The sequence below is a fragment of the Nuphar pumila genome, chromosome 4, assembly GCF_984573655.1.
Source record: "Nuphar pumila chromosome 4, dmNupPumi1.hap1.1, whole genome shotgun sequence".
In the NCBI taxonomy this organism is placed as follows: domain Eukaryota; kingdom Viridiplantae; phylum Streptophyta; class Magnoliopsida; order Nymphaeales; family Nymphaeaceae; genus Nuphar; species Nuphar pumila.
In genome coordinates, this window is record NC_143252.1 from 133,572,271 (window position 1) to 133,586,210 (window position 13,940).

A 13,940-nucleotide genomic window follows, 5' to 3' on the forward strand; every position below is an offset into this window, starting at 1 on the left:
GCTAAGTCTGAACCTGTTTGACCTAGTTGACTTAGACCGAACCTAGTTTGGTTCAAACCACTTAGGTTTAGCAGCTTGATCTGCTCTTCCTCTTCTTCAACTAGGTCAAACTCATCTGACCTCTTGAAGAAAGGATCAAACCTTGTTCGAAGCAGACAAAATATTTTGGAGTCATTTCTTCCTCGATTTGAAGTAAGTTCACTTCCTTGATCCATATCTCTCAATTATTTACTTGTTTGTATATAACATATACTTTCTGAAGTAGTATCTGACCCTAGTCCTTCGTTGAGCCCTCTAAAACACTTCGGTGTTCACGCACTCGCCGTGTGACTATCGTCAGATATATATGTCTGAATGCGTAATATTTACCTTCTTAAAAATAATATCTCACCCTAGTCCTTGGTTGAGCCCTCTAGGACACTTCGATGTTCACGCGCTTGCTTTGCGACTATCGTTGAATGACAATTCATGTGTATATTGTATTTTGTCTTGACGTCGCGTTATATAATGCCAAGGCTCTTGTTTTCTGCAATTTACATTATGCACTTACATTACACATTTTGTCTTGTCGTTGCATCGAACGATGCCAAGGCTCTTATTTTCTGTAATTATATATGTAAGATATTTCATTCAGTTTCACCCATCGAACAATAAGTATATGCACTCCTTTACGTCGCCGCCTTATAAAGCACATGTTTTTGCTTATACTACATATAGTATGCGTAAATGAGCGTTCAAATAGAGATCAACTCCAAATCGCTGATGCGATCTCATTATCACTCCTTGATCAATATTTTGCTTGATGAATGAAGCCTTTATTGGAAAGGCTTCACCTTTATGCAAAATGACTTTTTCGTAAAAACCTAAGTTACTCGCGCATGGCCTAGATATGGTCCAAGGTTCTATCAAACCTCGATGGATGTGAAGTATGCACAACGGTGTGCATCCATTCTAGAGTTAAAGAATAGTGATTTTCTCGTTAAAAAGAGGAAGTACTGTTGAAAATTCTAAAAAGATGCTCACCGAGCTTAAAAGAAATGCATGCTTCCTCGGTTAAAGAGAGGGAGTGCTGCATAAATTTATGAAGGAACTCAACCAAGCTCAGAAAGAGCATAACATGTTACTCCATCATATAGAGGAGGTGCTGCCCATATTCCGTCAAAGACTTTCTACAAAGTAGAAATGATCGACTCACTTCTGTTGTCAAAGTAGGGGAAGTGTTGTCGAAATGGTTGGCAAAAGAGTTATTTGAACCAGTTGAATGACACAAGGATGCTCTGTTGTTGGAACACTGTCAGAATGGCTCGTATCCATATTCGCCTGTAAGGGCACTTTACTCGTAAGGGCTGCAGAGCTAGAGTAGTTGTCGTGCCTTGACTAGGCCAACTGCTCGTTGCGGTGATTTACATCGAGCAGCCGATCCGTTGAGATCGAGTCATGTGCATGATCATGGATACTGTTATATAACTAGACTCGTAAGGGCCGCAAAGTTGGAGTACGTTGTTCACCCAAAAGAGGTGAGGTGCTCGTGATGGCCGTAGTGTTGAGAGCTCAGTTAAGCATGCATATGAATAAGACTTAAAGTCTAAATAAACTTCATGGTTGAAGATAATGTTAGGGGGGATTACTGAATGGAGTTGGGTACATATATCCTCAGTGCGTGATGCACTGGCTTGTCCAAATGATAAGAACATATCCGACAAGTAATCGTAAGACCGTCGGACCCCTTCAGGACTAATGCTCATCGTGGCAGACGATGATGGTACAACCCGAGTGACATGTATTTGATTATGAACCTGATAGAGTTTAATGGGACCTCAGTCACTCAAGAGGTTTGAGGTCGTGCTTATCCTTAAATATCTAAGGATTAAACTCAATTACTGCAAGTAGAGGATGCATCTGAACCAGCCTGTTAGGGTTCTCCCGATATTGAGTTTACCGTCCTAACATGGATGGGGTCAATCGAGCTCTAGGGTATCTAAAATACATGAAATAATCACCCCCCATGACGTCACATTGATGCCTGAACAAAACTTTTCCCGCATACCAGGGGGTGAACAAATAATATCGAAACAATACATTAGCTCTAGGTTCAACGATGTATGAATGCATGAGTGAATGGACGTTGTTGTGTCAAGTCCTGCATAACCTTAGTGAAGGTGTCATGATCGGTATAATATTGGACCGATTGGGAAAATACCCATGTTGTATCCATATGACAAGTTAAGCTCAAGGAGCTCATACTTGGATTCAAAGGATACGGATGTGCCAAGTATGAAGACTTGAGCTTTGACATCTCAACTAAGACCATGAAGAGGTCTACGTTAAGTCATGTAGACTTGAGCATGATGTTCAAGTTACAGCCCTAAGGAGGCTTACGGTAAGTCATGCAGACTTGAGCGAGAGATTCAAATCACAACCCTGAAGAGGCTCACGCCAAGTCATGAAGACTTGAGCGAACTGTTCAACTCATAACCCTGTGGAGGCTCTTGCGATATACGCTAAGTCGTGAAAACTTTAGCATCGTTATTACGAACTGTGACTCTGAGTGGTCAACGCATTTTCTTGAGTTGAATGAATGTGTGGATAATTGCTTGCTTATCAGACCATTAGTGATTCTGACCCCATTTAATGAGGATTTCATGTGTTGAATCTGCGTTGCGATATGCAGAGCAAGGCAGTATCGAGTTCCAAGGTTTCTCTAGACAGAGTTATACTGCTTCCTTTATTAAAACTAAGTAATTTTTTTTCAGTCAGTGGTGTTTTTAATAAACAAGTGGTTTTGATAAATGGAACACCTTGGTGGTTAAGAAGTGCTTGGCCACATACCTGTGACTTGCCCGAAGTTTTTTAAAATCGATGACTCATTATCGTTTGATTCCACTGTTAAAAACTTTTCTAAGTTTCACTGTAAAAAAAAAAGAAAGAAATTCATGAAAATTTTAACTTATCTTTGTTTTCGAAATCTGGGACATTACATTTTTATTTAGAAATGTCGATTTGACATCTAGTTGGTATATTAGAATTTTCAACATAAATCAAGGAATTGTGTTAGCCATCACAACAGAATTGAAAATTCTAATATACCAAGTAGATGCATGTAGTCTATTTGGCATACTTGAGATACGTGTTAGAAAAATTTACAGAAAAGTCTTCTAATTGACATATGCAAAACATTACCACATGAGAGGCATTGGAACATCCTCCCAAAGAAAGATCTAATACACATATATATATATATATATATATATATATATATATATATATATATAGAGAGAGAGAGAGAGAGATAGGGAAGGAGTATCGTCCAACCAAAGGAAGGTTTAAAATATAAAGCCAACGGTGACACTTGCATTATGAAGAGAAAAGGAACAAGAAAAAAACCTAAATGGGGTCAAATAATTTGAAAAAAAAGCTGGTGTATGTCTCTCTCTCTCTCTATATATATATATAAATATATAAAGAGAGAGAATTCAAATTTTTCATTTTGAATTCTATTCATAATACATAATCTTATGTTTTTTCTTTAAAATGTATGAATTTAACCAACAATATCGATAGTCCACATGCTTATTCCTACAATAAAATTTCTACAATGCATCTACTAATGCCTTAAGCCTCCAAATTTTCAGTCACTCACTAACATTTTTCATATTGTTAAAACTGCAATGCAAAAAAAATTGATAGAACTCTCATTCTGTTACCATGCAGACTTTTGGAATACATACCAAAGCATGGAGAAAAAAATTATTAACAATAATATCATTGATACACTGGTTTTAGGGAAAAAACAACATAATCTTAACAACAACATATTGCTGACATCAATAATCAACCCGAAAAACATTGTGAATAGGAAAAAAAATAGCCAAAGAAAACACACAAAAAATTGAACAAAAAGAAAAAGGGATAGGGCCATCGTCTCATTTTAAACAGAAAAAAAAATAACCAAAGAAAAACACAAAAAAAATTGAGAAATAAAAAACCTTACCTAGAGAAGATGATTCTTTGGCCAAAACCCGAGTTTCACAATGAAAAGGAGCACCTCAAAAGAAATGGGGTGCAATCATGTTGTGTCGTCGTTGGAGGGAGAGGAGGCATGTCGAAGCGAGAGAGAAGGTGAGAGAGAGGCGTGCAGGGAGGAGCTTCGACAACGACAGAAAGTGATCCATCAAGTTTGAGCAAAAAGGAGCTCCGACAGTGGCAAGCGATGGTCAGGCGAGCCCGAGAGAGAGAGAGAGAGAGAGAGAGAGAGAGAGAGAGAGAGAGAGAGAAGAAGAAGAAGAAGAAGAAGAAGAAGAAGAAAAGGGTTTGTCGGGACCTTTTAAAATACTGGGTTGTAATAACGACAGAAATGTCACCGATATATAGAGAGAGAAAGGCTATAAAGGTGACATATATGTCATTGTTATAGAGAAAGACTATAACAATTACTTTTTTTATCTCACCATTATATAAAATAGTGGTGATATTATATGCCCGTTAAAGATTGCCATAAAAGACTTTTAACTACAACAATTAACAACCATATAATGTTACCGTTATCAACATATCTATAATGGTGATATCTAGAGTCGTCGTTATAAGTGTGTTTATAACAATGATATAGTTAACGACCATATAATGTTACCGTTGTAAACAAACCTATATCAACAACTTTTTTTATCTCATCGTTATATATCAATAGCAGCTATATTATATGCCCGTTAAATATTATCGTAAAAGTTTTTAATGAAAATAATTAATGTTCATATAATATTGTTGTTATAAACATACCTATAATGACAATATCTAAAGTCATTATAAGTGTGTTTATAATGGCGATATATTTAACGACCAAATAATGTCATCATTATAAACATACCTATAATAGTGATATCTAAGGGCGCCGTTATAGACATGTCTTTAACGACATTTGTGCGAGGCCAAAGCATTCACAGGGATATCTAAAGCCGCCATTATAGGCATGTCTTTAAGGACAACATTTGTGCGAGGCCAAGGCATTATTGCTGAACGGGCACATCTTCTTTAGGGAGGGTCTCACTTCACTTCAACTGAAACTATTAGCACGATTCAACTTTAATGTAGCAAAACTTGGTCAGTTGTCTAATTGCAACTCTAATCGTAAAGCTTTTGCTTCACTTAAAAGCATATCTTTGCATAAGATCAAAATATCAACAGCTCTAATCAACTGCTTTGTCTTCCATTGTTTACTACTTCAAGATATCTTGCAATCGCGCAACAACTCTTTTGGATAAATGTTCTGCAGGATTACAATTAGTGCAAGTTCACCTCTATAACTAAGAAGTTTGAAAATTTTGGATTGTCGTTACTGAGAATTGTTGGAAATTGATGCACTCAACCTACATTTATTTGAGTTTGAAGGCTCTATATGACAAATCAAATGCATGTATGTGTCATCCCTAGAAATTGCTCAAGCCTCACATGATGACGATGAATTAGCATATGCAGATTGAGCTGGAGGAAGGGCACTGCTTAATGGCGTTGCACATAATCCTTAGAAGTGGATGCATTCATTCTTTCGGTACCTACAATAAGGCTTTTTTGCAAGCATGCTTGCTCTTCATATTGCATAGACATTATCGATTGAACAACTTGCTTAATCCAACATTGACAATCCGCAGTGTCGACTACTTTATGGGTTTTATTAACGAGATGTCTGTCTTCAAAATATAATCATTTAGGTATTGTTTGGTGAACTTGTCTCTTTCTTATTCCAATTGATGTTTCACAACATTGTTGCAGAATATTCCAGGGAATTAAATTGATCACCTTATCACTCTTATGTGGCTGGACTCCCGTCTTGAGTTAGGGATGGCAGAGGACCGGGGGAAACGGGGCCCTGCCCCACCTCGCTTTGTTTGGACCAGGGATGGAGGGCATGAAACAGGGATGAAAGTGGGGATGAAGGTTAAAACTCATGCGGGGATGGAGGCGGGGATGAACTTATGCTTTCCCCCACCCCGTCCCGATCCCCACCTAGTCCTGCCCCGTCCCATTCCCAATCTTTCTAAGGATGACAATGAACTGAAGAGAAATGGGGTCTCGCCCCGCCTAGCTCCGTTTGGATCAGGAATGAAAGACATGAAACAGGGATGGAAGCGGGGTTGAAGGTTAAAATCCAAACCTGTGCGGGGATGAAAGTCCAGATTTTGAGACGAAGCGGGGGTGTAGACCTTGTCTCCCACCCCCGCCCCGGTCCACTGCCATCCCTAGTTTGTGTTAAGCTGGTCATGCACTTGAATCAGTTCACATCATTGACACAAATAAGTATGCTAAAACAATGGATGGTGTTGATAGAAGATTGTTGAACACACACAAGATATCTCTGCATGTTCAAATCACGGTGTCTTTAAAACCTTGTCTCTGGATTGGGTATCAGCTTTTTTTTTCATCCACATCCAAATCTGGATTCAAGTCTGATTAGCCAACATCCGGATTAGTCGGATTTGATATTTGCTACATTCGACCCTAATCCTAACAGTTTGCATCTCTGATTCACATGAAAATTGAACAAAATCTATGACAAACTTTTTGGGATCCATGCCCGACCAAGCGGTCATAAGACCTGGACAAGCTTGGATCTGACTGGATCAATGATCCAGATCGAATTCTAAAGTTTCCATGTTCCCTTCAGCTAACAACGACCCCAGCAAAGCGGATAAGAATCTATCCGTTGACCCGATTCTTGCTCGTGGCCTGATTTTAAAAATTCTTTTCAAATAAAAAGAAAAAAAACTGAATGAATTAAGAAGAAAATGAAATTGTACTTTACGAAAAACTACTTAATCTTCATCAAATTTACAAGAGTGCCCAATGTTTCAGTTACAATTAACTGCCTCCTTTATCGCGTTTAAGCGGAGATGCAAAATGATGTTTTTTGTCATTTTCGATGAAGTGACTCGTGTTCTGCTAAACGAATCAATAATAAGGGCATTTTTGACATTCTATTTTCACGCTGACTAAAGAAAGGCAGACAATCACAAATATCTGCTGTTTTTTTAAATCTCATGATTTTATGACAAGATTTTCAAAACCAATATAATCCTGAAAAAATAAGATATTTCCAAAATTATTGTTTATTTTTTAAAATAGCAAGTTTTTATCGGTATTATCAAGCTAGTAACATGATATTTGGATTTTTTATTTATTTTCTTTACATATTTTTAATATATTTTGTAATTTAATTATACTGTTGTTGCTGAATTTTTTTTAGAATATTTTTTTCTTTAATTTATCTTGAGCTTTTGCCTAAGAGCATGCTTGGAAGCAAGAAAAACTCTAGTAAAAAAAGGCAATTTTAGCTATGAGAATTTTGATATGATAATTTTTTTAAATAAAAAACTTTTACTTTATTTGTTTAGTATGAGAAAAATAAAAAGAAAATGTTAAAAAAATGAAGGAAGGAAGAAGAATTGGTGGGGGTGGTGGGGTTGCTTTCTCAACATTCCCTCAAGAGTGTTCTAGACACCTTACTATCAACCAAGAATTTCATATACCCTTCAATGGTTGGCTCCCACTTTGCTATATAGGCTACGTTCGATGTCTGAAACCTTCTTCACTTCTTTAACCTGACCACAAGTGTGCACTTTCATAGTCATAAACCTCATCTCCTCTACAAACCCCGTGGCTTCACTTGCACTAGTTCGGGCCGGGCCAGCGCGCTAATGGACCAGGCCGAGCCATTTATAATGAGCTGGGTTTTGGCTCGATTCTTAATGGGTTTGGTTCTAAGACAAGTTCATGAGCCAACTCATTGGCCCAACAAGCCAACGTGAAGCGGGCTCTGTCTCGGCCCAAACCTATTTGAAAGTTTTTTTTTTTAGTAAAATTAATACATTAATTTTTAGAATACAAAAAATAAATTAAATATAAAAAATATAAAATTAATAACAAATAATAATTATCTATTTTTAAAATTAAATAAAATAATTAATTTTAAAAAATTTATATTATTAAAATTTAATAAATAACTCAAACCCATCAGATCGACCCACGTATATCAAAGACCTGGGTTTCGACATCGGACCGCCGGGCCGTAGTATTGATCGAAGCAACAGTCACGTCTATCAAAGACCCCAAAAATGGGTTTCCGGTAGTTACCCCTGAAACCATCTCCGATCAAGGACAACCCAGAAACCAAGAACTTGGGTTTTTTCTTCAATATCAGAGTCGTCGCTCTGGGGTTTCTCGCCGGCTCTTTTGGGTACAGAGAAGGATGCAGAGTGACAGAAACGGGTGTTTTCCAACAAGGTTTGTGTTTGGAAGCTGAGAATTGCAAAAGCCATTGGAAGAGACGGCGAGCTTTTCCCTTCTTCAGAAGAAAATGGGTTTTCTGCAAAGAAGGGGAGGGCCTCAGTGAAAACGATAAACGATAGAAGGACGGTTGCTTCCTTCTACCAACTCCTTTCTTCTTCTTCGTCCACTTCTCTCTCTCTCTCTCTCTCTCTCTCTCTCTCTCTCTCTCTATATATATATATATATATATATATATCTGTGAAGAAACCTGTACCTTTTTGTATCGAACGATCCGTGAAGGACGAATTCTTTACGGAGGCGAAACCCTAGAATTCCTCTCTCCTCCTCCTGAAACCCCAACTTTCCTTCATCGAAAACCGAAGCTTTCCCCTTCGGAAACCCTAATCTCCTGCGTGAATCTGCCGTCCAGAAAACCCTAGACGCGATCTGCGACCGGCCGCTAGATCGGGGGAAGGAAGGAAACCGTCGGCTGACCGTTTGCGGTGATCGAAGAGATGGGGAATGCCGAGAAGCTGATGAACCAGATCATGGAGCTCAAGTTCACGAGCAAGAGCCTGCAGAGGCAGGCGAGGAAGTGCGAGAAGGAGGAGAAATCGGAGAAGCTCAAGGTGAAGAAGGCGATCGAGAAGGGGAACATGGACGGGGCGCGCATCTACGCCGAGAACTCGATCCGCAAGCGGAGCGAGCAGATGAACTACCTCCGCCTCGCCTCCCGCCTCGACGCCGTTGTCGCCCGCCTCGACTCGCAGGCGAAGATGATGACCATCACCAAGTCGATGGGGTCGATCGTCAAGGCGCTCGAGTCCTCCCTCTCGACGGGCAATCTCCAGAAGATGTCGGAGACCATGGACCAGTTCGAGAAGCAGTTCGTCAACATGGAGGTCCAGGCGGAGTTCATCGAGAACTCGATGGCTGGGAGCACATCCCTCTCCACGCCTGAAGATGAGGTCAATAGCTTGATGCAGCAAGTCGCGGACGACTACGGATTGGAGGTCTCTGTGGGTCTGCCCCAGCCGGCCGGTCACGCCATTCCGGCCAAGGCGGAGAAGGTGGACGAGGACGACCTCTCGAGGAGGTTGGCTGACCTCAAGGCCAGGGGGTAAACATCTTATCCTTTTTTATTATGTGGAGATGAGGAAGAAAACTTCTTTATTGATACTGGACCATTTTATATAAGGATGGTAGCTAATATGCGTGTTTGATGTGCTATCGGAGATGGATTTGGCTGTAATCTGGAACCTTTTTAATGTGGATACGGAGACGCTTTGTAGTTACGAATGGCTTGATGAATGCCAATGTTTCTTTGTTATGGCAATCGTGTCTTTCCCGTTTAGATGGGGATGGGCTTTAGCTTGATGATGATGATAGTGGTGGTGTTTCTGTCATTTGAGGGGTTTCAACCACCCTTTAAGGATTATTAATAGTCAAATGGTGGTCATACGATTTGAGGTTCCATTGCTCATTTTCTTTGGTTAAATTTCTGAATTTGAAATGCTGATCACTGATTTAGGCACAGGTGATCTCACCATAGGCATTTGGGTTATCCTTCTGTTGAGTATGTGTACCTGAGTGATGTTTTTCTTTGTGCACTTGTTCGATCTGTTTATAGTTCTTCAATAGACGTTAGAAGATTGCATTCTGTTGTCTGATGCCAACATTGTTCCCGCTATTTCCGGTTGATATATATGTTCCATGTTGCCTTTCTCTGCTAAGACAGTGGTTGATTACGTTTCTGATAACCTCCCACTGGTTTTCTTTGGTACTATTTGGCCAACAAATTTGGGTTTGTGTGTGGTTGTTGCGTATCTACTGGTGAGACACTTGAGCCTAGGAAATCGAGTAGACAGGCCAACTTCCAACTTTAGAAGGGAAAAGAATGCATTGGAAGATGGCCTTTTGATGGTAAAAACTTCATTGCTGTCTGCTTGATGTGGGCCTCTGTTGACTAAACTGATGTGGTGTCTTTGTTAACCTCATACTTAATTGTGTAGCATGAACCTCTGGGAAGGAAAATGCAGTACTTTTCTCTTTTTACATGACGATCATTTCAGATGAAGTGTGCAGATGGAAGGTGTCAGTTTTTGCTTGAGATTCAATCATTTAGAAATTTCAATTAATGGTGCTTGCAGGAGATATTTTTTATGCCAAGATCATGAATTTTTATATGCATATGGGTTTTTTTTTTGTTCATAGGATGAGTGCATAAGTGGAAAATTTATTAGCAAATTGCAGCATCATAGCCAAAATCATAGTTTCTGGGTTGGAAAATTTAATTCGTGGATTTGCTGACAAATTTTCTTTTTTCATTTTGTCATGAGGGATGATTTGAACTTCTATTTTTTTATCTCTTTGCTGTTTTTGATTTATATTTTGCTGTCACTTTATATGTTCAGTGTTTTAGTAAAGACCTGTTTGGAGGTTGTCTTCTCAACACTGACATATTCACGGCTTCAAATTGCATCATGTTGATCAATAGAAGAGATAAAAAGTTAATGCCCATACTGATATTGAATTTGATTTCTCTGCATAAGTAGTTTTTGAATCCTTTTGCTTCTTTTCATCTATTCGTGAGTTCTCTCTTTACAACTTAATGACTTACTCTACCACAAAATGGAGTTGAAGTTTTGAACCCATCTTTTGCTAGAATTTACGGTGTTTTAAGTATTTCTAGCTATTGAAAAGTTTTTTAATTTTTGTTAATCATGGTTACATTTCTGAGATTTAAAAATGAACTCCTTTGCGCACCATACAATTGAAGCAATTCAATTTTTTCAGACTCCAAGTCAAGCTCACTTTTGGCTGGATGTATTTGGAAGGCTGGGATATTAGGAATTTCCTGCTTGATTTTTTTAATTATTGGGAAAATCATTATATTGAGTTTGTGGCATTGAAGAATCAAGTAAAGTCTCATCATCAATATCTGTTGTCAGGGGGCCCCTTGATTAGGGTTCTATAAGGGAATAATTTGTTTTGTTTATGTTTTTAGTGTTAAAATCCGTGGTCTTCACATGATCTGTGCTATTGTTCTTTTGAATGAGTGTTGTCCCTGATTACTTTGACCAATTGATTAATGGTTGTTAGTTAAAAAACATATATTTTCTTGCAAGAATGCAAGGTACTTTGCATTGAGAGAGAGAGATGTTTTTAGCAGTTGAAAAGTCTATTGCAGGCAATCCGGATTCTTATACAGATTTCAAAAGCAAACTTGAAAACCTATCTGATAATGTTGTAGTAGTTGGCTCTCACACCCAGCTTGATAACCGCAAGGAGAAGGTGGTGTATTTCATCTTCACTGCATTTTCTGTCTGTGATTGTTCATTTTGATGGAAGTGGTTCATCTTATCTTTGATCTATTGTTTATAATGCAGTCACATCCTGGAGGTCTCCTTCTCACCAAATTCGGGAACAATCAAACTGCTTTACTTGACTTTGCTTTCCCGGTAATGACATTGTAGTTCGGGAATGCTTTCAGACTGTTTAGGATCCAGTCAGTCATTAATGTGCATGAGTCAAAGTTATCTTGCTCTTAATTTCTTATAGAGCACAGTTTAATTTTGCTTTTTTGATATTTCTGGCATTATTAATTATAATGCATTTCTGCATATGTATCCTCATATAGCTCATGTTTGTTTGATCATATGCTTTCCGGTTTTACTAATGAATATTAAATCATCCCTACTTGTCCTGTCTGAAAGTATTTTAATTGGAGCTTATATGCCATGCTGTACTTTCATTGAATATGTCATGCTCTTGAGCACAGACTTACAAGAGTAAATAACGTTTTAAGATTTTATTTTGTGCTCCATTTTGCAGATTTCATCTCATGGCTTGTATGATGCTTTTTCTTTTTCTTTTTCTTTTTCTAAAGGAACTTTATTTTTATATAAAAACAATAGGAGGAGAAGATTGATGTAAAGAGAACAAGACATTGTGTGACAAAGGAATAAGAAATGCCTTAAGAAAAGGACTAACTCTAGAGCGTTTGTTGTAAGTGTGAGTCTAAGCTTTGCCTATGCTATTCTCAGTCAGTTGGACCTCCTTGGTCCATTAGTCCTCAGTTTTCTGATGGAGAAAAATATTTCCTTTCTTTGAGTTTCTAGACTAGAAACATTCTTGTAAACCTAGTGATTTGAAGATACAAATAAAGCTTGTTGTTGAAGAAAGAATAATATGGGATTTAAGGATATTTGGGGTAGCCAACTATTCTGATATGACAACATCAGTATCAGAGATACCAAAAGCTTCTTAGATAGGTAGGAAGCTTGCTTCTCGGAAGCCTGAAACTCCTCGCTTTCGAAACTTGATGAGAATCTCGATTCTCCCACGCTTCTCCTATGCTTGCCACGCGCTTCATCTATTCTTTTTGTATGTTCTCTCACTCAACTTTTCATGTGTTTTCGCTCATGCTTCTCACTCACTTCCATGTGCTTTCTCTAAATTGGCAGTCTTTGTTAAAAAAATAATTTACACTGAAAAATCATGAAATTTAAGAATGATCACTTTTATTTTAGTTTTTAGTTTGTTTTCCATTTCGATTCTCATTCAATTTTTATATTGTTGTTTTTATTCCTTGCTTTTCGCTTTCTATACATTTTAAAATGCATCGCTTCCCGCTTCGGCTTCCTGTATTATTTCTCGCTTCCACTTCCTAGTCTGACAACCTTTATCAGTATACAGAAAAAGTTGTTCTTCTGCTCTTTTGGTTATTGATATCCAAGTTTAATTAATAGTGAATATCCAATCAAGCTCATATTTACATTCATGCGTTCATGTTCAACTGTGATATCTCTTTTCTTACTGTTGATTTTTCTGCTGTTTTAGATTTTGTAGTCCATCTGTCAAATATTAGGCTGAGAACTGTTCAATCATTGGGTTGGGAGATTTCATTAATGTGTGTTTTGCTGGTGGCTTCTGTGATAGTTATATAACAGTTATTAGAAAAGCTTTTAGATGTGTATCTTTATGGTTTTAAATTTCTGGTTTTATGGAAGGAACTTATCTTAGGATGCATGTGCTATGTATTATTACCAGGTTACATAAAAAATATATTAAACTTGTGTATTGTGTGATTTGTTGGTCCATATAGGAAGCACTTTTGTTGGTCAAAGTCTTGATGATTTTCTTACTTTTTGCAGGATAGTTTTGGTATGTTGCATGATAGAGGCAAAGAAATTCCAAAGACAATGAAGCTGCTGTCAAAGCTTTTCCCCAACAAAATCACCATACAGTTGCCACAGGTGCTTAATTTTGTGCTGTCTTTCTTGTCAACCTTCCTTCGTACATGTGTTGTGAATATCTCAAAGAATCATTAAATATTTTGTAGGACGAAACTCTTCTTATGGATTGGAAACAGCAGCTTGATCAAGATGTTGAAATGCTTAAAGCAAAGTGGATCCTTGTTCAAGTCTGCTCAGTAAGCATAAGCGTATAAACTTTATTTCTTGTAGTGGTGGTGCATAACCTTTAACATTTCTTTTGAAAATACTGTATTCTTAGAACCTTGTGATAAAGTGTTTATTATTTGATCTTGAAGACTGATGTGCTGGTCTAATATATTTTTTTTAAATAAAGTTTTTACTGGCGCAAAAACTGTGCCAGTAAAAAGTGCCTCCTTGGTGTTTTTTACCGGCACAGGAACTGCGTCAGTAAAAAATGGAGAC

The 13,940-nt window shown here is 37.9% G+C and overlaps 2 protein-coding genes across 2 annotated transcripts in view; both read left to right on the forward strand.

The window, feature by feature from the left end:
* The first annotated feature begins 8,065 nt into the window (after window positions 1–8,065).
* LOC149841132 (ESCRT-related protein CHMP1B) lies at window positions 8,066–9,554 on the forward strand. Its single transcript, XM_090003616.1, has one exon. The coding sequence runs from the start codon at window positions 8,775–8,777 to the stop codon at window positions 9,381–9,383; it is 609 nt and encodes a 202-aa protein (XP_089859742.1). The 5' UTR covers window positions 8,066–8,774; the 3' UTR covers window positions 9,384–9,554.
* A 1,864-nt stretch (window positions 9,555–11,418) lies between these two features.
* ELF8 (binding protein) overlaps window positions 11,419–13,940 on the forward strand; it is a 153,145-nt gene continuing 150,623 nt past the window's right edge. Inside the window, exons 1-4 of the mRNA XM_090005197.1 lie at window positions 11,419–11,553; window positions 11,649–11,720; window positions 13,416–13,517; window positions 13,604–13,693. Of these exons, the coding sequence (XP_089861323.1) occupies window positions 11,419–11,553; window positions 11,649–11,720; window positions 13,416–13,517; window positions 13,604–13,693 (399 nt within the window). The remainder of the gene's footprint in view (window positions 11,554–11,648; window positions 11,721–13,415; window positions 13,518–13,603; window positions 13,694–13,940) is intronic.